Raw genomic sequence first — 24,695 nt, 5'->3', positions numbered from 1 at the left:
AGGGGCTCAGATAGTGTCCGGCGGGAGGCGGAGACTTGTGGAGTCGGACGGTTGAGTCTCGCCGACCGTCGGACGGAACGGAAAAAATTGCATGGTCGGTTTGGCTCTCGCAGCGTCCGATAGGAGACCAAGGCTCGTGATCGGACGGGTAGGCCTTGCCGACTGTAGGGAAGAAAAGTGCAGTTGACCGGGCGGGGGCCCCTGCGGCGTCCGACGGGAGACCAATGCTCACGGCATCGGACGGGTAGGCCCCGCCGACTGTGGTGTCGAAAAGGTTAGGTGTCTGACCTGGGGGCCCCTGCGCATCCGACGGGAGACCAATGCTCACGGCATCGGACGGGTGGGCCCCACAGGACGTGAGACGGAAAGGTAAGTTGGGGTCGGGGGCTCCTGGGGTGTCTGACGGGAGGCCAAGGCTCACGGCATCAGACGGGAATACCTCGGCGACCGTAGTGAGGAAAAGGTCAGGGATGGAAAGTTTCGCCTCTGGAGCCAGCTTCCTGAATTTCTGCTAAGATCTGTGCTCGAATGCTGTGGGCAACTTGAGGGGGTTCCATGGCGATGGCGTTTGGAGGGACGGGCATCGGAACAGCAGTGAAGAGTGAGTATGGTGATTTTGCTTGGAGAAAAGAGTTAGAAGGGACTGGGGGCGGAGCTGTATTTGACGGCCAGTGCGGCCATGCGCCGGCTTGAGCGGTGAAGTCGGAGCTCAAGGTGGCAGGTGGCTGGGCTGAAAATGCTTGTTGGTATGGCTGTGCGCCTGCTTGGGCTGCGGGAGCCGAGCTGGAAGTGGTGGGAGGCGGAGCTGAGTGAAACGGCCAAAACGGCCCAGCGCTTGTCTGAGCTGCAATCCCCGAGTCGAAAGTGGTGGGAGGCGGCGCTGTGTAAGGCGGCCAATACGGCCCAGCGCTTGTCTGGGCTGTGAGCTCGGAGCTGAAAGTAGCAGGAGGCGGGGCTGTGTGTGGCTGCCAGAGCGGCCTCGCGCTCGACTGCGCCCCGAGCCCCGAGCTGAAGGTAGCGGTAAGCGGAGCTGAGAGCGGCTGTGCAGGTGGCCAGGCGCTCGTCTGCGCCCCGGGCCCCGAGCTGAAAGTAGCAGGAAGCGGAGCTGAGAGTGGCGGGGGAGACGGCCAAGCACTTGCTTGGGCAGCGCGCCCCGTCGTTGTTGCGGGAGGAGCCGCATTGGGAAGCGGAGTTGCGGCTGACGTCGTGTGAAGCGACGCACCGGTGGTTTCTGCAGCGCGACCCAGGCTAGCTGATGGCCTGCCGCCGCGGTTTGATGATTGCGGAGAGTTGGATGATTCGCGGGAGAAGGATTGTGGAGTCAGACGAGGCGTGGTAGAAGGTCTGTTTCTTTTATCCATTTTTGGGGCTGGGGAATGAACTGTGGAAAGGTTAGCTGAAAGATTTGTGTATAAATCATAAAGCTGTGCTTTGCTTAATTTATACGAAGGCTGGACATCGTTTTTGGCCAGCGCTTGTCTCAGGCTTGCTATGGTCCACTTAGCTATGGGTGGAATGGTAGGCCTGGCCGATCTGTATGAAGACGCCGGGGAGTCGGCTGATGTTCTTGCCGGAGGTGGAGAAGGTAGTCCTAGGCGTCTTGGGAGGCGAGTGGCTGGTCGAGTCGAGGAGCGCCCGCGAGTTGGAGCCTGGGGCTCGATTGGAGTGGCGCGCGGGGGAAGAGTAGCCTCTGGGCTGGCATGTTGTGGCGAAGGCGCTGGCGAGTCGTCAGAGAAGTCTTCGGATGCGGAGGATTGTCTTTGTGACATTTTTGCAGACGGGCAAATCGTGAATGCTGATAATCCGTCAAATGGGTAGAGGTGAGTCGGCTGTATTTATGCATGATGTAGATTGGCTTGAGTGAGTTCCAGCTGTGTTAATTAGGCTAAGTATCTGACGTGCTCCTCCCGAACTTTGCTTTAAGAAACATCATTTCACGAGTTCCCACTTACATATAATTTGCTTTAAGAAACATCATTTGTTGTTGTTGTTTTTTTTTTTTTTTGTGAAAATTACTGATTGTTTCACTAGATAAGACCCTGATTCCTCGTCTGGGATCATGTAGAGCCCTTTAAAGATGCGTTGAAACTGCAATTTGGACCTTCAATCACATGATCCCCACTGAAGTCTACTATATGGAAAAAATCCTGGATTGTTTTCTTCAAAAACCTTAATTTCTTTTCGACTAAAGAAAGAAAGATATGAACATCTTGGATGACATTGGGGTGAGTACATTATCAGGAAATTTAATTTCAGGAGTGAACTAACCCTTTACTAAATCACCTACACAATGTTCTCCTGTCCATCATGTGACAAGGTCATTCAAAGTGTCTGTGATGCTGGAAGATTGATTCAGAACATTTTGATCTTGCATGTAAAAAGGTTTATAAAAAAATTGTATTTCCTTGCACATCAATTATTTGTGGTGATTCCAGTGAAAATATTGGCAGTGACTCAGCTGGGCAAGCAGGAGAAAATCCTTATTGTTGATCCCTGAGCAGTGAACGACACCGGATTACATTGTACTGGATTCACCCTGACAGTTCCACGGTGTATCTCTCCTGCTGCGTCTGGCGAGCTGCAGTCACGCAAACCCTTTCAGTGGGAGGCGGAGAGAGGTGACACGGCAGCTACATGCAGACAGATGTCAGTCTCTCTGCAGGCTCCAGGCATCAGAAGGCCTGCTTCCGGCTGCGGTACTGCACTCAGACTCAGGAAACGCTCATCCCTTGGTCTGATGATTCACTTTCAACTGATTGCACTCTTCCTCAGAAAGATTTTCTATCTCTCATTTGTTACCTTTACTTTAGTGCTAGCTAGAGAAATTGTTCCTCATGCCTGAGTTGATAACTTGTGCTTTTTCTCCATTTAGTTCAGTCAGGGGTTAGTTGTGGAATGGCCTTCCATTTTTTTGGGAATGGAAAGAAAGAATCATTGACCACTTAGCAGCTGGGTTTCGTAGAGAGATTGTGAATTACAACTTTACGTTGTGAAAATGTGATATTGGTTGAACCAAAGGGCACCCAATCAGAGGAGAGCATTAGGCTGAGTGTTTGTGAATGTTTGAAGACTCACACATGGTACATGGCATGGTTCATATCCACCGTATTCTTCAACGCGGAAGTAAGCCTATGGGCCAGACTTCTGGTTTGTTAGCCTATAGAGAAATAACGAGAAGAATAACAACATGCAGTAAACAGTAAAACTGTTTGCACTACAAACCAGTGTGTTGATAATTCAGATAATGCATTAAAATAATATGATAAGACACACTAGTTTGCAATATTAAGCAGGAAAATGAACAGCTAAAAATAGCTGGATGCAAATGAGACCGGAAGACAGACCCATAAAATTTACAAATGGCTGTGCCCGCTCTTATATGGGACAAATAAGGTGCATTCATTTTATATTTATTTAATTTCCTATTTTAATTTAATGTGTCAGCTTATTAAACCTTAATCAAGTCTTTGAGCTGTTGACTCCACTGCTCAACCCCCTCCAAAGAAAGACAAAAAAAGAATAATTTATTTATAAATTGAACATTCAAATTGCAAAAACTCTTTATCATCTGTTTGTAATGGCTGAATTGTCAGCTCTATAAATGCTCTAAATGTTGATTCTGACTGAGGTGATGGTTTAAGTCAGTCACTAGTATGACTGTGTAAATGGTGAGGTGCTCTTTAGGGCTCCTGAGAGCGTTTGTGGATGAGTGAGTTTGGTCTCCAGTGGCAGCACTATAAAGCCTCTGTTAATGGCTGGGGCTTTTGTGAGAGTCTGCTGTGCTGCACTCCTACATTGTGTCATCCTGACAAAGAATGGGAATCAGACAGTCTCTCTGCCTTCAATTCATGTGTGTGCGCTTCTGAATTTTTCCTCTAGTGGCTTTTCTTTTATAATTTTTTCTGGGTCTTTTTAAACTCTTGGTAAACATTTTCCTGGGTTATGTTGCTTCATGTTTCACACCGTTCATGTTTTACCCTCACTATTCCGGTCTAAGTTTCAGGATGCTTCTCTGTACACTACCGTTCAAATGTTTGGGATTTACAGGGATAGTTCAGCCTAAAATGAAAATTCTTTCATTAATTACTCACCCTCATGTTGCTCCAAACTTGTAAGACCTTTGTTCATCTTTGGAACACAAATTATATTTTTGATGAAATCTGAGAGCTTGCTATGACAGCGTTTTGGTGCCATGTTAAAAAAAAAAAAAAAAAAAAAAAAAAGATTACGTGAATAAAGTTGTAATATTTCGAGAATAAAGGCAAAATTACAAAAATAATGTCAAAATATTACGAGGATAATGTTGAAATATTTTGTGGATAAAGTTGAAAAGTTTCCAGAATAAAGTCCAAATGTTTCCAGAATAAAGTCCAAATGTTTCCAGAATAAAGTCCAAATGTTTCCAGAATAAAGTCCAAATGTTTCCAGAATAAAAATGTTTCCAGAATAAAGTCCAAATGTTTCCAGAATAAAGTCCAAATGTTTTGAGAATAAAGTCCAAATGTTTAGAGAAGTTGAAAGTTGAAATTATGAGAATAAAGTTGAAACTATAAGTATATTTTGAGAATATAGCCTATATTGCACAAGCAAATGGCCCAGATTGAGAGCACCAGGAGAAGTTGCCAGGCCACCAGAACTTTATTCTCAAAAAAATTAGACTTGATTCACCAAAATTTTTTATTTTATTCTCGTAATTTGACTTTATTTTCAAAACATTTCGACTTCTAGAAAATGTTCGACTTTATTCTCGAAATATTTTGACTTCCTAATTTCGACTTTATTCTCGAAACATTTTGACTTTATTCTAGAAACATTTCAACTAAATACAACGAGAATAAAGTCGACATTACGAGAATAAAGTCTAAATATTTCAACATTATTATCATCTAATTTCGACTTTATTCTTATAGTATTTCGACTTTATTCTCAAAATATTATAACTTTATTCTCGAAACATTTCGACTTTATTCTCAAAATATTATGACTATATTCTCGTAATTTTACTACCAGTTTTAAAACCTAGAAATGTAGTAAGGACATTGTTAAAATAGTCCATGTGACATCAGTGGTTCAACCGTAATGTTATGAAGCTACAAAAATACGTTTTGTGCGCAAAGAAAACAAAACTTGATGCGCGTTTACTAGAGTACCACAACGCATGCAGTGTTCTTAATTCCTTTCTGGGCCTTGGACGTGGTAGTTGCATTGCTGTGTATGCAGGGTCAGAAAGTCTCGGATTTCATCAAAAATACCTTACGAATGAAGGTCTTACAGGTTTGGAATGACTTTTTAATATTTTTATGTGTGGAATCCAAATACCTTGCACGTTGCTATTAGGGTTGGGTCGATAGACGATGCCATCGTCCATCGCCGATGGCCAATAGACATCACGATGCTGAGCCGGCATTGCGATCCTCCGCCCCGCCCCCGCAGCGCCCAGGCTCAAATTAAGCACTGGTGGAAACGGTAGGCTACAATTAATTAATTCGTTATGAATAAATTATTTAACAACAACCATCCCTCACCCCCGCCCCCCGCAGACGATGCCATCGTCCATCGCGATGTTTCACATTAGACATCGTACGATGCCAAATTGGTCGACATCGCCCAACCCTAGTTGCTATCTTAGTCATAGTTTATTTAAATAAAGAAAACGTTAGCAACACGCCAATACTAATGAGTCCACTATGCAATTCATGGTATTCATGTGCATCTTGTTTTGCATAAAACCAGTGTGAACGCTCATTCTCAGTGGGCGGCACTGCTGAGGTCACTGAAGGAGTTATTCACGGATGGGGTCACATGACCTAAGTAGCACAGGGTACAGTTGTGAGTCATGGGTTGCCATGACAACTGCACAGTCCACAACCCCAGCCCCCATCCCAATCCCCATCCTGGTCAATGCCCCGGCCGATACTGTCATACACTAGCTGGCACTGTGCAACCATTGCACCAGAGGGTTTATGCATTTACATAATGCACTGCAGAGCACAGCACAACACAGCCAACAATTACTGAGAGAGGGACAAAGAGAGCGAGAGAGTGAACTAATGAGAGAGAGAAAAAAGGGCCTCTCTGATTATCCAAATAAGCTTTGCCCAATATGGCATCCAATAACTCACATACACAAAACCAACAGCTCTGAAAAGGCCACGCCCTCTGGAGCCAGGCGGATAGGGCCGTCTCATTAACCCGGCAACAATCAGACGTTCGGGAACCAGTCGAGAGCCGCTATCAATCAGAGCAGGTCAGGATGAACTATGGGAATAATCGCCTCCTGGCTAGTGTGTTAGTAAACACGTTACGTAACACTCTGGTGCACTGTGCGACGCCCGAAAAGCCCCGCCTCCATACCTCCCAGTTCTGCTGGCCACCAATCCCCCCCAAACACACACGCATCTCCCTAAATCCCCTTTTAATTCCGTTAAATGGCAGAGTTCCAGTGCCACACTGCCAGGATCCGCAGCCGTGGAGATACCTTGGCAAGCGCACAGAGGGCACTGGGATTCTACAAAGAGAGATGGATGAGCGTGTGGCCTCTCATGATCCCTGATCGTCACCTTTACTGGGCCTCCATAGAAACGTCCCCAGGATTGTAGTTTATGCAGAGCAAACAGGACTGTGGAGAAACATTTTCATCAGGTTTCATTACTGTACAGCAGTGAAACCCGTGCAGAAAGAGTGTTAGTGACTCATAACTACATTATGCTCTTTAATTAGTTTCCTTCATTTGAAATGTGAAGCTGTTTAACATGAAAACACATGAATGTAACCAGGCTTCAAAATGAGCTTGCTAATTGGGAAAACTGAGAAAATGTACCTGGTGTAAATATTTTTTAATGACCATAAAATTGTAGTACTCTTTGTTTTTTTCATGTTTTTTTTTTTTTTTTCTAAGAGAATGGATTTTGCATTCATGAAGACTTGTTTTAAGAAATATTCCACACAGTGCTGGCAAATAGAGTGCTGGGGGAAAAAAACTTGGGAATCCTATATACTGTAAATGTGTGATGTATTGGCAAATTGTCAATTGAGGGAAAAATATTAGAAAATATTTTGCTACTGTTAAAGTTAATAAAGGACATACGGTAAAAATAAATAATTTTCAACATTTTTGCTACTATTTAAGTCAATAAAGGAAATAAATAATTTTAATAAATATTTTTGGAAAATAAAATTGCTACAAATTAAGTCACTAAAGGACATACAGTGTAAATAAATATTTTTGAACAATCATTTTTGTTGCTACTATTTAAGTTCATAAAGAACGTACAGTGTAAATAAATACTATTAATTTTTTTTACTCTTTACTATTACTATTTTGCTACTATTAAAGTCAATAAAGGATATACAGTGTAAATAAATAATTGTGAACATTTTCTTGTTATATTTAAGTCAGTAAAGGACATACAGTGTAAATACATTTTGGACATTTATTTTTTTGCTATTATTTAGGTCAATAAAAGACATTCAGTGTAAATAAGTATTTTTGGACAATATTTTTCTTCTAATAAAAGTCAATAAAGGACATACAGTGTAAATATTTTTTATTTTTTTTTGCTATATTTAAGTCAATAAAGAATATACAGTGTAAATAAATATTTTTGAACAATTTTTTGCTATATTTAAGCCAATAAAGGATATACAATGAAAATTACATTTTTTTTTGCTATTTTTAAGTCAATAAAAGACACACTGTATGTCCTTTATTGACCTAAATAGTAGCAAAAATATTGTTAAAAATATTTATTTACACTGTAAGTAAATATTTTTGATTTGTTTTTGCTGTATTTAAGTCAAGAAAGGACATACAGTGTAAATATTTTCTTTTACATTTTTGCTACTATTTAAGTCAATAAAAAACATACAATGTAAATAAATAATAATAATAAATATTTTTTAGCGTTTTTTTTTTGCTACTGTTAATATCAATTAAGGACATACAGTATAACTAATATTTTTGAACATTTATTTATTTATTTTTGCCAGTATAAAGCCAATAAAGGACATACAGTGCAAATAAATATTTTTTGTTGCTATATTTAAGTCAATAAAAAAAACATACAGTGTAAAGTATTTGTAACAATATTTTTGCTACTATTTAAGTCAATAAAAGACAGTGTAAATAAATATTTCTGAACAATATTATTTTTGCTCAGTAAAGGAACTCAGTAAAGGAAGAACAATGTAAATATGCATTGCATAATGTTACACTGGTCAAAATTATGGTCAGGTGGGATAATTTTTTATGTCCTATGTTTACATATTTTCTACTAAAACCGGAAGTGGGTGACTGTATGAAAGGGCTTGTCTTTTTTTAGTTGGTTGTATTGGCAAGCAAGTATTGTTTTGCAGTGTACATAACCTTTATTTGTGCTGAAATAGTTAGCCTAATTCATTAAATTCCTAACATCATTAAATCGCTCAGCAGGCAGTCATGAACATCCGTAGCTTACACAGAGCTGACCCTGATTAAGAAGAGCAGGAAAGATGTGTTTCTGTGACCCTGCATAACACCTGCCTCAGGTCTGTCACAATCGCTGTTCTTCCACATCAGAACATCCCTCTTCATGCCTCTGCCTTAGGAGAACAGGACACACTGCGGGGCCTCACTCCGGCTCCGGCTGGACCATGTGGCCAGAGTGTGTATTTTGCGTGTGAACGTGGGCGTGTATTTATGTAGTAGTGGGAATAGGACATTTGCTCAGCATGCTGCTGCCTCCAACCTGGCAGGAGAGCTCTGCAGTGCTGCTGTCTTTCCTCTCCCGCATACCTCCCTCTTTACCTTCCTCTCTCACTCACTTCTTCCTAGTTGAAAAAGCTAAAGAGCAAGGGGATGAAACAAATGATGGTCCAAATTTATTAAAACAGTAGATATTTTGAATGTATACCGTAGTTGATATATTTGCACGGCAGACGCTACGCAGGGCTGCTTTATGTACATATGAGAAGAGTCATGTGAAGATAGGTAACTGAAATATAACCTCACCGTTAACTTTTTTTTTAGATTTTAGGTTAAATTTACACTACCAGTCAAAAGTTTTTGAACAGTAAGATTTTGTATGTTTTTTTAAAGTCTCTTCTGCTAACCAAGCCTGCATTTATTTGATTTGAAATACAGCAAAATCAGTAATATTGTGAAATATGTTTATTATTTAAAAAACTGCTTTCTATTAACTATATAAAATGTTTAAAATGTAATTTATTCCTGTGATCAAAACTTAATTTTCAGCATCATTACTTCAGTCACATGATCCTTTTAGAAATGTGCTGTTCAAGAAACATTTATTATTATTATTATTATTATCAATATTTAAAACAGTTAAATACATTTTTTCAGAATTCTTTGATGAATAGAAAACATTTATCTGAAATGAAAAGCTTTTGTAGCAAAATTATAGAAATTAATACTTTTATTTAGCAAGGATGCTTTCAATTATGGAAGTCTGTTTCCACCACTGAATAAGGATTAAAAAAAAGGTAATGGTGACTTTTTATCTCACAATTCTGACTTTTTTCCTCACAATTATGAGATATAAACTCACAATTACGAGTTGTAAGGTCAGAATTGTGAGACATAAATGCAATTTTGAGAAGTAAAGTCAGAATTCCGAGATATAAACTCACAATTCTGAGTTTATATCTCGCAATTGTGGCTTTTTTCTTAGAATTGCAAGTTTATAACTCACAGTTCTGAGAAAAAAAGTCTTTGTGACATGTAAACTCGCAATTCTGAGAAAGTCATTCTTTTCTACCCCTCAAAAATTGGACTTTATAACTCACAATTAAGAGTTTAAATCTCACAATTCTGATGAAAAAAGTCAGAATTGTGAGTTTTTATGCAATTTTGAGAAAAACGTCAGAATTGTGACTTTACATCTCGCAATTCTGATCTTATAACTCGCTATTACAAGAAAAAAACTTTAAAAAACAAAAAAATGACTGGTAGTGTACATATGCATAAAGAAATGGGGTTTACTTTACTTTTAAAGGGTTAGTTTGCCCAAAATTTTAAATTATGTCATTTATTACTTACCTACATGTTGTTCCAAACCCGTAAGATCTTTGGAACACAAATTAAGATATTGTTGATTAAATCCGAGAGCTTTCTGACCCTGCATAGACAGCAACACAACTATCACGGCCCAGAAAGGTAGTACAGACATCCTTAAAATAGTCCATGTGACATCTGTGAATCAACAGTTATTTTGTAAACCTAGGAAAAATGTTATGTGTAAAGAAAACAAAAATAAAGACTTTATTTAACACTTTCTTCTCTTCCGTGTCAGTCTTTGGGTCAGAAAAGCTCTCGAATATCATCAAAAATATCTTAATTTGTGTCCTGAAGATAAACGAAGGTCTTATGGGTTTAAAACAACATGAGGGTGAGTAATTAATGACAGAATTTTCATTTTCTGTTGAATAACCCCTAAACGTTAAAATAAACACGCAAAAACAATGATGGTTTTTGTGATAGACCAACCAGCTGAGTTGTTGTTTGAAAAATTAAAGGAATGTTTTTGAATGTAAATTATTCTTATTTATTTTTCAGATCAGCTGGGCTAAGAAAGGACACATTGAGAAGGCTCAGAAGTGAAGAGCAGTTGGCGGACAGAAAGTGGACATCGCAACGTGAGGACAGTGTCTCGGATCACAGCCAAACTTCCTCCAACAAACACAGCAACAGTCACACAGCTGGTTTTAACCAGGCCAGTCATTACATTTGACCCCACTTTACCATCTCAGGTGTTGGGAACCATTTAGTCGCGAAGGACAGACATTACTGAGACACTCTCAAGAGAAAACATCACTTTTATATTCACACCTGTTACCAAACCCCAGCAGATTCCTTCATTATATTTTTGTATTGCAATCACTGACCAAACCCTCTCTCATGGGAGTAACATAGAAAACAGCCCAGCACAGACGCTCTCTGCTATCTCTCTTTCTCCCTCGCATTCAAACACACACTCACTCATCTGCACCGTGTTCAGGATGCCTTCCTCCTCCAGCATGATTAGCTGGGGAAGGACGTGGCTCTTGTGGTGATTGGAGGGGGGAGCGGAGCGGAGCGGAGCTGGACCCATGTCGTGGAAGCGTAACTACTTTGCTTCAGGCAGCAGCGGGCTGCAGGGGATGTTTACCCCACGTACCATGACCTCCATCGCTCCCAGCAAAGGCCTGAGCAATGAGCCGGGTCAGAACAGCTGCTTCCTAAACAGCGCGCTGCAGGTAGGACTGAATTTTGCTTTATATCAGTATTATGGTCTTGTGTTTTACTTTTACAGATGGTGTTCACACAGGGTCAAACGCAAGTAAAAAATTACGTTGAGGAGTAAACTAAAGTGTTGGCCTGTAGCTTTATTATAAACTGCAGGGATTCTGTGGTCATGAAAAACCTGGAAATATCCGTAAAATTTTATTTCTAGGCCTTAAAATATTAAAGAAATTTTAAAAATATACTAAAAACCATGGAAATGTTACAGAAATTTCCATAGTGAATGTACATTTTACATTATTATATTATCAGAATATTGTATTGGCTTGACAATCGACATCTGTAGATATGTATTGGCTATTTATAGTTAAGGTCAAAAGTTTACATACACCTTGCAGAATCTGCAAAATGTTAATTATTTTAACAGAATAAGAGGATCATACAAAATGCATGTTGACATTTACATATAGTCCACAAGAGAAAATAATAGTCGAATTTATAAAAATGGCCCTGTTTAGTGATTTTTGTTTAGTGATAGTTGTTCATGAGTCCCTTGTTTGTCCTAAACAGTTAAACTGCCAGCTGTTCTTCAGAAAAGTCCTTAAGGTCCCACAAATTCTTTGTTTTTTGTGTGTATTTGAACCCTGTCCAACAATGACTGTCTAATTTTTACATATATTTGTTCACACTGAGGACAACTGATGGACTCATATCCAACTATTACAGAAGGTTCAAACTCTCACTGATGCTTCAGAAGGAAACACGATGCATTAAGAGCTGGGGGGTGAAAACTTTTGGAAGAACAGTCAAATACATATATTGTTTGAGAAACTAAGTTTGTTTGCAATATATATGACTAGCGGAGGTGGCAGAGTGATCTGAAACGTTTAACATGAACGCGCTTGACGTCACATCCGCAGACAGCGCGCGAAAAATCCGACAGAAAATAGGAAAAATAGGATACAGGCTTATAGGTGCACCCACTGTGAGCTGACAAGGTGTCAGTATGCTCATCAGGAGATGTTTGAGTCATAAATGGTCAAATAAAAAGGCTATTGTTACGTTTATTTTGGGGAAAAAGTTACATATAGCCCCTTTAACTTATTTTGTCTTTTGGGAAACATGTAAGTATCTTTTGTAGCTTATTTCATTCTGTTCAAAAGTTTATACCCCTGGCTCATATTATTTACATTTTCTCATCAGTTCACTCTGTTTTGGTAGTTATGGCCAAAGGTTCTTTCTTGGACCTTCTTTCTCTCTTGGAAGTTGTTGCACAGTCGAAACAGTATTTGGTATTCTAGGATGGCTGTAGAGTTCATTCAGAGTGTTATGGATTTCTCTCTCTTCCATTCTATCTTTTTCATGCTGCTGTATCTGATGTCACTGTTGGTCTCTGCCGGTCCCAGTTTAGCAGAGCTTTATCTGGGTCTTCCTTGTAGGCTGTCCTCACTTACACCAATCTGTCTGGCCAAACAGTCTGTCTGCTCATAAATTAAACATCCCTCTCTGTTACCTACCCAACATAGTCTTGGACGCTTCTCCAAAAGCCATTTGACTTTCATACGGGATGTTGAAAACAACATATTTTCATAATAGACTAGTCAGTATGTTTTTTTGTTTGTTCTTATTTTACACACGGATGCTAATCTTTTTAATTTTTAACACACCCTGTTAGCTTAGATAATTTAGCAGTTTCTTCTGGTCTTGTTGAAATATATACAGAAGTTTACATACACCTTGCAGAATCTGCAAAATGTTAATTATTTTACCAAAATACGAAGGATCATACAAAATACTTGTTATTTTCTATTTAGTACTGACCTGAATAAGGGGTTTCACCAAAAAGATGTTTACACATAGTCCACAATAGAAAATAATAGTTGAATATATAAAAATTACCCTGTTCAAAAGTTTACATACACTTGATTCTCAATGCTGTATTGTTACCTGAAGGATCCACACACAGCTGTTTTTTGTTTTGTTTAGTGATAGTTGTTTATGAGTCCCTTGTTTGTCTTGAACAGTTAAACTACCCACTGTTCTTCAGAAAAGTCCTTAAGGTCCCACAGATTCTTTGGTTTTTCAGCATTTTTGTGTATTTTAACTCTTTCCAACCATGACTGTATGATTTTAAGATCCACTTTTTAAACACAGTATTAAGAATCAAGTGTATGTAAACTTTTGAACAGGAGCTATTTTCTCTTGTGAACTATATGTAAACATCTTTCATGTGAAATATCTTATTCAGGTCAGTACTAAATAAAAAATCACGTATGAAACATGCATTTTGAATGATCCCTCTTATTTTGGTAAAATAATTCAAATTTTGCACATTCTGCAAGGTGTATGTGAACTTTTGACTTCATCTGTGGATGACAATGGAAACTAATCCCATATTTTCTAATAATATTACCAAGGGGCAACATCTATATAGAAAACAGAAGAGGGCCCAAGACAGATCCTTGCGGCACTCCATACTTTACTGGAGTTAATTAAGATGATTTCCCATTTAAATAAAGAAATTGTTAACAATCGGACAGGTAGGATCTAAACCATCTAAAGACCTGCCCTTGAATACTCGTATAGTTTAGTAATTGATATATGAGTATGTATGGCAAGCAAAGCTTGTGTTTATTATACTCTTCACATAGTATCTATACTGTAGACATGTGTGTGTACATATACTGCACATGCCCAACTGAGGAAGATACGACTAAAAATAGTAAGTGAGGATAAAAGAGAAAGGGTGAAGAAAAAGTTATCAAATCATAAAATTTTTATTCTCCCCACTTTAGAGGAATCCTTAATAATCACTTTATAGTCGCTGTAACAGCGCTGGACAGGGATGAGGGAGCAGAATTATGCTGGAGGGTGTTTTTCATTTTTCCTTTTTGTTCACTCGCAACTTACTTGAAAGAGCTAAATCAAATCACGGATCCAGTGAAGGCAAACTAACTTCTTATCAGACGTTAGACAGGAATTCTATTAGCGAGGCCCCTCTAGATTAGCTCATCATGTGTGAGATACTGTCGCACCGCAGTCGTTTTTCTCCAAAGGATCTTGTGCATCATGCGTCCTGAGTTTACCGTTGTAAATGGGTTAACACGGACCCTCTAGGGTGCTTCATTCAAAAGCCAAGACTAGCACTATGGATCTGTTTGAGCTTTTCCGAAATTAGCTCAGCGATGGATGCGCTCATTTTCAGCCGGATCAGGCCAGCCAGGTGCGTGGGAGCTAAAGGTCCGGGCTTCATCTCGCAGTAGAGACTTATTAATAGGTAATTTAAAATAAAAATGGGCTATTATACTAATCCTGTGGTCTGAACACAGCGCCGACTAAATGGGTTCTATGTCGTTGGCATTTGCCTGGGGACCAATATTTTACCTTGGAAAACCAGTCTTAAGTAGCACAGGTGTATTTGTAGAAACAGCCAAAAAATACATTGTATGGGTCAAAATTATTTAAATTTTTTTCTTTTATGCTAAAAATCATTAGGACATTAAGTAAAGATCATGTTCCATGAAGGTATTTTGTACATTTCCTATATCAATACTTAATTTTTGATTAGTAATATGCATTGCTAAGAACTTAATATGGACATCTTTCAAGGCGATTTTCTCAATATTTAGATTTTTTTGCACCCTCAGATTCCAGATTTTCAAATAGTTGTATCTCGCACAAATGTTGTCCTATCCTAACATGCATCATACATCAATGGAAAGCTTATTAATTTAACTTTCAGATGAATAAATCTCAGTTTAACCCTTTCAGTGGTGAGTTTAACATATTCTAGTGGACCCCCGAGAGTGAGTTTTTTTTAAGCGACCGTTATTTTAGAACGTTCGTCCTTATTGTTTCCATGGCGACGCGTCATGCTTGTCACGTGACACAACACAGCCACAATAACACTGTATGACAGATAGATCGCTTTAATTTCGTTTTTCCTTTTTTATCCAGAATACTCACACACTTGCTTACCATGCCATGAACTATCTAATATTCCGATTCACAAATATGTGTGAATTAGTATGATTCGTCGTTTAAAACCCTATGTAAATGATCTGGATCGTGATTTGAAACGTGAGATGGGCGCGGCCATGTTTGTTCGCGCTGCAGTTCAGAGTCCTGTCAGCCGCATTTACATCACATACATTCATCCGTTTCTCCCGAAATACATGCAAGTAAGTGGCTGGTGAACTGAGGAGGGTCTCGCTGCAGCCTGCGGTGGACATCCAACCCCGCCCACATCCAAGTGTGACGCCAGACGCCACGCCCATGTTCAAACACGTCACACATTCAACATATTAAATAGTATTAACACATATTAAAATAGTTATAATATGATTAGCAATGTTCACATTTGGGGACATATCTTTAGAGAATTAGATGAAAATGAAAATATGCTAAGTGTTACTTTTACAATAACAAAACTTAATTGTCCATCTAAATCTGATCTTGTCTAAGCTATGTCAAAATCGATTATAATAAACGTGAATTTATGTCATTACACAAACAAATAAGGTAAGGTTTAAATTAGGGCCGGGACTCGATTAAAAAAATTAATCTAATTAATTAGAGGCTTTGTAATTAATTAATCGAAATTAATCGCATTTTAATCGCATATAAATATTTGACCTGAGAACAGTGAGAAGTAAGTTTTTTCATATGGATTTTTAGTATACCATTGAATAATGACTGAATACATAAACTTAAGCAACAAAACATTGTTTATTTTTGTTCAACCAAGTCCAACAGACCAGTGCAATATTGCCATTAAGTGTAGCAATAGGATACAGTGTTTCCCCTAGGTTTCCATTCTTTTTTTCTCGGTACTTTACCCTACTTTGTGTAATAACGAAAACATTTATTTCAGTGAAAAAATAAACCCAAAACTCTCTATTTTAACATTTTGAACAATAGGGCTTTACAATCTTTTGCTATTTTTATTTTTTTTTTTAAGAAATTCTTGTGTTTTAATTTTTCTCATAATCAAATGAAAGCATAAACATTTATTTATTTTTAATCAAACGAAAAAATAAACCTTTTTAATTTTTGGCAAACAAACAGAGGTTTGCTTTTAAAATCAATAAATAATAATAATTTAACATTTAAATAATAATCGTAGTATTTTTTTCTACAATTAAGTGGTTAATCTTGTTGTTATATTTATTTTTTATCATATATATTGTTTTTTGTCAATTATTTAAATAGGAATATTGTTCTGTTTCATGTTAAACCGTACTTTTATTTTGACAGGTTGCCGTGAAGTTTCTGTGTGTAAAGTATGATATGATGCTAGTTTTCTCAAATGAAACGGTAAATGTGACACTGACAGTAGCTTTGGAGATTGAGTCTATCTGTTCATGTGAGATGAAAATGCAAAAAATTAACGGGGGCATCACGCGTGCAGTAAAAAAAAAAGGCGTCTCTGCCATTCTAACATACAGAGGCAAACGGGACATGCAGGATTCATATTAAAACGGTCTTTTTGCATTTCAGTCTTTACAGACACTAGTCCATATCGCGATTTGAATTAAGTGACAGACGAACTTTTGATTTATCAATCCAAAAATCGTGGCATTCCACGCTATAGTAAATTCGGTTTTTATGAATGGAGTCCGCGATCCAGTCCGTGTTTTCTTGGAGGAGACATTGTAAACGCGCCCCCCTAAGATAATGGTAGGGGAAACACTGGGATATTTAGAAATATACTAGCCTACATTTCAGAAATTCAGGTACCCTATAGGTAGGTAGACCTTCTGTAAAAGCATTGAGGTGATACTTGAGGCTCGATGTGCTGCGGTGATATGCGCATTCCTTTGGTCTGAACGCTAGTTGGTGCTCCAGTATAATCGGTCCGCTGAAACTCATCCAGTGAGAAACGTTCCGCGGTGCAAAATTAAGTGCGATTAAAATGCGTTAAAAAAAATTTAACGCGTTAATTTTGTGTAATTAATTAATCTAAATTAACGCGTTAAAGTCCCGGCCCTAGTTTAAATGTTTTATTACCAATTACCATTTTCCTAACTTTAATCAACCAAAGCAAGTGTTTTACTGGCTGTTTGAATGTAATTAGTTCCACATGAAAGATGACGGTTTAATTTGTATTATTTAATACAAACTGTTTTGTTTACATCCCCGATACAACATACTTCCGCCATTCTTGCACATGCGTACAACCCCCAGATGTTCTTTTTTTATTATTATTTTATTAAAGAATAATTGGACATTACAAAAATATTGAAATAGAAATTCAGATACACAAAATACAAGCTTAATCTGTATACAGTAATACAGTATGTAATAAGATGGGGAAAAATAATAATAAAAAAATAAATAAACTAATACCATAGAGAGAAAAAAATAAATAAATAAACGTATAAATAAAAAGTAAATAAATAAACAAAAACTAAATTAAAACCTAGAAACAACTAAACAATAGTTCAAATTTTCTTCCTTTTCCCTTACATAAACAAAAATTACATTGTGGGAGCATGACCAGAAAAAAAGTTCTCCGTGAAATATAACAACAAATGTATTCATTTGTTTTAAAGACTTTTTAAATACTTATATTTCTGATAAAAAAATAAATTACATTTTGGTATGCATTTCGCAAATTTCTGTTTAAGAACATAATATTTGCCTTGCAAAATGTAAAAGTTAACAACGTACTCAATCATTTTACTTTCATGAGAATAAGTACAGATAACATCTTTTAAAGAAAGCATATAATTAACATTTCTTTGCAGAAAAAGAAAGGTGCTAACATCAGACCAAAAAGTAAGAGACAATTCACAATTATAAAACAAATGACACAAGTCTTCCGTGTTACAGAAACTGCAGGTATTATCAATGTCTATGAATTTAGAAAGAGCTACTTTACATGGATACATTTCGTGAAGTATTTTGAAATGCACCGCTTTAAGGCTACCGATGGGGAGGGGAATCACACGATGACGCATTGACGTGGGCGTGGTGTCTGACGTCACACATGGATGTGGGCGGGGTTGGATGTCCACCGCAGGCTGCAGCGAGCCCTACTTGGGTGAACTAGAAGAGGAATAGAGTGAACCTTTTAGTTACTTTGCCTATGTGTATGTGATAGAAATAAAACACATCGGCAAATTATATTTGAATAGATGGTTATTTGCTGCTTCCATAGACCTATGTTTGTATTTTACAAACTCTTAATGTCTCGTTTTACTAGTACTTATGTGAATTTAAATGTCTGAAACCTAAAATAAGCATTATGTGGTTAAAAACACTGCATAGTTGTGATTGTATGACAAGTGCAGAGCTCCGCTGTCTCTGGCTCAGCGCCAGCCATCGCGCCAAAGCGCAGTTTGAATTTGTCAGCTGCGTGACGTCACCGAACGTTCTAAATCCCATATGTGGGACCGTACTCCCAGGGGCACAGAAATTAGAATCCCATATGTGGGACCGTACTGCTCAAAGGGTTAAAAAAAAAATTACCCTTATGACTGGTTTTGTGGTCCAGGCTCACATATGTACTTTTTAGATTTTTTTTGTTTTTCAGAGAATTAAAGGGATAGTTCACACCAAAAAATTAAATTGACATTGTTTACTCGTCCTCAATTTGTTCCAAACTTGAGATGATATTTTAAAGAATGTGTTTCTAATCCCCTTTGACTGCCATAGTAGTTTTTTATTCACACTATGGAAGTCAATGGCTACCGACCACTGTTTGCTTTTTTCCACATGCTTTTCTTTTGTGTTCAGCAGAAGAAAGAAGCTCATACAGGTTTGGAACAACCTGAGGGTGAGTAAATAATGACAGAATGAAAATTTTTAGAGAACTATCTCTGTAAGTGGAGCACAAAAGCAGATGTTTCGAAGAAGATTGGGGTCAAAAACAACATTGGACCCCATTGACTTTAATGTTCATTTTTTTAAATATCTTCTTTTGTGTTATGCAGAAGATACAGATTACATACAGATTTAAAACAATATGAGGGAGAGTTAATTTATGAGTGAACTAGTCCTTTAAGTCTGTCCTGGAAGGCAGGTTGCTCAGAGGATCTACCAAGCTCTACCTAATATCAGTTTGGAAAGGGTCTCGACAGACTCCTCCAGAGATTAGGTGTTTAATTTAAGTTTGGAAGTTGAGTTCTAAATTTCCCCCCTTCATGCACATTCTCATCCCACTGCGTCTTAAGTAACACGAAAGGCTCTTAATTTAGCAAGATTTTCTTTTGCTCTGAAAACTGGAAGAGCTTCAGTTGAGAGCCGAGGGCTTACTTTACTGTATCCTGAGATAACCTTGCTGAAATAATTAATACACTTTTTAATCATGTAGTTATTATGAAGTGTCTAATCATATCTCATTTTTTTCTTTTCCCGAAGAGTCTAATCATATCTCATTTTAAAATGTCTGCAGAAGTACCTGAACTACTGCAGGGTCGTTCTGTGAAGTGAGTGCGTTTTTCTTAAAAGTACTTTTCTGTAAGATTTTATACAGTCTGTCAGACAGATAAAAGTTTGAGTGTTAATGAGTTGCATATTGCCTCCTCAAGCTCAATTAATACATTTTTCTATGTTTAGATGTATTAAATGTATCGTAGTTAACAGGGTTGACAGTAACAAGGTTAGATATATTTTACACAGTACCAGTCAAAAGTTTTTGAACACTAAGAGTTTTAATGTTTTTTTAAAGATGTTCTTCTTCTGCTCACAAGCCTGCATTTATTTGATTCAAAGTACAAAAAAAACGGTACAATTTTGAAATATTTTTACAATTTAAAATAACTGTTATCAGTATATATATATATATATATATATATATATATATATATATATATATATATATATATATCAATATTTAAAACAGTTGAGTACATTTCTTTCAGTATTCTTTGATGAATAGAAAGATCCAAAGTTCAGCATTTATCAGAAACAAAAATCGTTTGTAACATTATACACATTATACACACACACACACACACACACACACACATATATATATATATATATATATATATATATATACATATATATATATATATATATATATATATATATATACTTCTTCCTGTTTTCCTCTTTTTCTTTTATTTTCCACCCTTCTTTACTTACTTATTTAATCTTTTATTTCCTTCTTTCATGTCTTCCAACCTCTCTTTTCATTTTCTACCTTCTTTCCTATTTTCCTTTTACTTGCATCTCCCTTCTGTTCTTTTATTCCTTCTTTTCTTTTCCTTTTATTTTTGCTCTCTTCCTTTCTTACTTCCTTCTGTTCATATTTCCTTCATCATCCCCTCTTTCCTTCTTTACTTCCCTCCTATTTTCCTCCTTTTCTTCCTTGTATTTTCATTCCTTTTTACTTCTTTTATTCCTTTTTTATTTTATTAATTTCTCTCTTCCTTTTTATTTTCTTCCTTTCTTTTTTCCTTTCATTTTCACTTTCTCTTTCTCTTACTGTCTTTTTTTCCTTGTCTGTTTTTCTTTTGTACTTTCACAGCTGTTTTCAACATAATAATAATAATAAATGTTTTTTTGAGCAATAAATCAGAATATTAGAATGATTTCTGAAGGATCATGTGACTGGAGTAATGATGTTAAAATTCAGTTTTGAAAACACAGGGATAAATCACATTTAAAAAATATTCAAATCGAAAACAATTATTTTAAATAGTAAAAATATTTCAAAATGTTACAGTTTTTACTGTACTTTAGATCAAACAAATGCAGGCTTGGTTAGCAGAAGAGACTTTTTTTAAAGAACAAAAAAAATCTTACTGTTCATAGCTTCTCAGCTTCTCATTGTTGAAATGGAATAACTTGTCAATTAGAAGCACAAATGGCACCTGTTTTGTGGAATCACCCTTTAGAGAGGCTAACAATACAGAAATAATTCTCCCCATATTCATATAGACAACCTGCTTGTTTGAGAGTATTAAATGGATAGATGGGGAATCATAATGAAGCATATGTTTAGCCTAAAACCAGCCTCCAGCGTTACCTGCCCTGTTAGCATCCCATGGCATTTTTTCCTCTCGTTTTTATCTCTTTTTTCCTTATTCAGCTGCCATTAGTGCTGTTTTACATTGCTCTGTATGTGTTGCTTGTCTGGCAGAGCACCTGTTCTGAGAGTGTTGTGATTTTTCTCATTAGGACGAGAGCAATAAGCCGCTGTCCGCATTAAGCCTTATCAGCGCTCATTTGAATAAACAGCCCGTGTCCTTGACTGAAGCCGGGCCAGGACCGCTGCCGGTAATTATCCCGGTCCCCACCACGCCACCTTTGTCTCCCCTCTGGCCCGGGTCACGTGGCTTCCCTTCCTTCATTAATTTATTTCCTCTGCCAGCCAACTTGATCAAATCCAGATTTTATGGTGATTGCGGCACTTAAAAAGCCATTTTTCAGCTGCCTTCCCTCATACCAGCTGTGAACGCAATCATTACTGGTAGAAATACCTTGAGATGAAAAAGAAATAATGGTGAAGAAAGACTGAGAGGAGCTAATGAGGCATACCAGTGTTTCTTTTACTCCTCACAGTGGCTCATTTGCATAATCACAATATCTGTTTTATTACTCAAACTGCAGGACAGTGTTTTCTTTCTTTCTTTCTTTCTTTCTTTCTTTCTTTCTTTCTTTTTCCGTCTTTGTTTTTCTTTTCTTATTCTAGCCTATCTTCCTGTGTTTTTATCACTTCCTTATTTTTTCTTCCTTTTTGACTTTAATTTTCATTCACTTCTTATCTTATCTTTCCTTTCTTCTTCCCTTTTAGTTTATATTTTCTTCCTTCTTCAAAAATCTTTGATTTTGTCCTTTTTTAACTTCTTTCATTCCTTTTCAATTTTATTTTCCTGTCAATTCTTAATTTTTTATTTCTTTTATTCATTTCTCTCTCCCTTTTTAATTTTTTATCTCCTTCTGTTTTTCCTTTCATTTTCATTCACTTCCTTTCTTTCTTGCTGTTTTTCCTTCTTTGTTTACTTCTTCCTCTTTTCCTCTTTTTATTTTCCATCCTTCTTTACTTAATTATTTAATCTTCTTTCCTCTTTTCCTTTCACTTGCATCTCCCTTCTGTTATTTTATTCCTCCTTTTCTTTTCCTTTAATTTTTGCTCTCTTCCTTTCTTTATTCCTTCTGTCCATATTTCCTTCATCATCCTTTCTTTCCTTCTTTACTCCCCTCTTAATTTCCTCTTCTTTTCTTCCTTTCATTTTCATTCCTTTTTTATTTTATTAATTGCTCTCTTCATTTTTCCATTTTCATTCACTTCCTTTCTCTTTCTTTCTTCCTCTTTCTCTTACTGTCTTTTTTCCTTCTGTTCTTCCTTGTTTACTTCCTCCTGTTTTCCTATTTTTCATCCTTTATTACTTCAACTAATTTCTTCTTTTATTTCCTTCTTTCATTTTCTTTTATTGCTTCCTTCCTCTTTTCCTTTCACTCTTGCATCTCCCTTCTGTTCTTTCAATCTTTTGTTTCTTCTTTTTTCCTCCTTTTCATTCTCTTCCTTTCTTTCTTCCTCCTGTCGATATTTCCTTCATCATCCCCTTTTTCTTTCTTTCCTTCCCTCCTAATTTCCTCTTCTTTTAATTTCATTTCTTCCTTCCATTTTCCATTTTCTTCCTCCTCTTTCTCTTACTTCTCTTCTCTTTCTTTTTTTCTTCTTTCTGTTCTTCCTTTATACTTCCTTCTATCCTTGTTTACTTCCTTCTCTTTTCATCTTTTTATTTTCTGTACTTTATTACTTAGTCATTTATTTTATTTCCCTCTTTTTTTCTTTTATTTCTTCCATCCTCTTTTTCCTTTTTTCTTTTTCTTTCTCACTTGCATCTCCCTTCTGTTCTTTCTGATCTTTTGTTCCATTTTTTCTGTTATTTGTATTCTCTTCCTTTCTTTTTTCCTTCTGTTGATATTTCCTTCATCATCCCCTCTTTCCTTCTTTCCTCTCATTTTTATTTTCATCTTTCCTTTCTTTCTTTGACTTTGTCCTTTTTATTTACTTATTATATTCCTTTTTTTATTTAATGTCTTTATTTTTATTTTCTTCCTTCCTTCTGCTTTCCTTTCATTTGTATTTACTTCCTTCCTTCCTTCCTTTTCTGTAATTTTCATTCACTTCCTTTTTCTTTATTTCTTCCTTCCTCTTTCTCTCACCCTGTCTTTTTTCCCTCTGTCCAGTTCTTTTCTACGTCCTCCCTTCTTTTCTTGTTTTCTTTCTCCTGTTTCCCTCTTTTTCTTTTATTTCCCATCCTTCTTTACTCAGTTCTTCTTTTATTTTCTCCTTTCATTTTCTATTATTTCTTCAATCCTGCTTATTTCTGTTTTCTACCTTTCTTTCTTTTTCTTTTCACTTGCATCTCCCTTCTGTCCTTTCATTCTTTTATTCCTTCTTTTCTTTTTTTACTTTCATTTTCGTTCTCTTCTTTTCTTTCTTTCTTCTGTCCATATTTCCTTCATTATTCCCTCTTTCCTTCTTTCCTCTCCTTTTTAGTTCTATCCTTACTTTCTTCCTTCAGTTTTTGGTCCTTGTTATTTCTTTCTTTCTTTCTTTCTTTCTTTGCTCTTTTTCTTTCATTTTCATTCACATTCACTTTTTCTCTCTTACTTTCTCTTTCTATTTTTCTTTTTCGTTCTGTCCACTTTCTTCATCCTTCCTTGTTTTCTTCCTTCTGTTTTCATCTGTTCATTTTATTTTCCATCTTTCTTTACTTACTAATTTCTTTTTTATTTCCTTCTTTTATTTTATTTTCTCTTTCATCCTCCTTTTTTCTTTTTTCCTTTCGCTTTTGTTCTCTTCCTTTCTTTCTTCTTTCTGTCCATATTTTCTTCATTATCCCCTCTCTTTTCCTCTCCTTTAAATTTCCATCCTTCCTTTCTTCCTTTAATTTTCTTTCTTTTTGCTTCTTTCATTCATTTTTATTAAATTCATTTATCTTCCTTTTTTGTTTTCATCCTTCCTTCCTTCTTTTTTCATTTTATTTTCATTCACTTCCTTTATCTTTCTTCGTTCCTCTTTCTCTTACCCTGTCTTTCTCCTCCTGTCTGTTCTTCCTTCGTACTTCATTCTTTCCTTGTTTACTTCTTCCTGTTTTCCTCTTTCTTTTTATTTTCCATTCTTTTTACTTACTAATTTCTTCTTTTATTTCCTTCTTTTTATACCTTCTTTCCTTTTCTTTCACTTGTATCTCTCTTTTCATTTTTTTATTCCTTCTTTTCTTGTTTCCTTCCATTTTTGTTCTCTTCCTTTTTTCCTTCTTTACTTCCCTTTTTGTCTACTTTCATTCCTTTTTGTCATTCATTTTTTTCTTCCTTTTTTCTTTCCATTTTCATTCACTTCCTTTTTCTTCCTTTCTTCCTCTTTCTCTTACCCTGTCCTTTTTTGCTTATGTCCTTTCTTCCTTCATCCTCCCTTCTTTTCTTGTTTACTTCCTTCTGTTTTCCTCTTTTTCTTTTATTTTCCATCCTCCTTTTCATTTTCTACCTTCTTTCCTCTTTTCCTTTTACT

At 36.7% G+C, this 24,695-nt stretch overlaps 1 protein-coding gene across 2 annotated transcripts in view; it reads left to right on the top strand.

The window, feature by feature from the left end:
* Positions 1–24,695, top strand: part of usp54b (ubiquitin specific peptidase 54b) — a 138,900-nt gene that overhangs the window by 27,182 nt on the left and 87,023 nt on the right. For both annotated transcript variants that reach the window (XM_073827753.1, XM_073827752.1), the window contains exon 2: positions 10,553–11,232. In XM_073827753.1, coding sequence (XP_073683854.1) covers positions 11,086–11,232 — 147 coding nt within the window. In that variant the 5' untranslated portion in view covers positions 10,553–11,085. The remainder of the gene's footprint in view (positions 1–10,552; positions 11,233–24,695) is intronic.

Source organism: Garra rufa, chromosome 22 (genome assembly GCF_049309525.1).
Source record: "Garra rufa chromosome 22, GarRuf1.0, whole genome shotgun sequence".
NCBI classification, from domain to species: Eukaryota; Metazoa; Chordata; class Actinopteri; order Cypriniformes; family Cyprinidae; genus Garra; species Garra rufa.
This window is presented reverse-complemented; position numbering and strand designations above follow the sequence as displayed.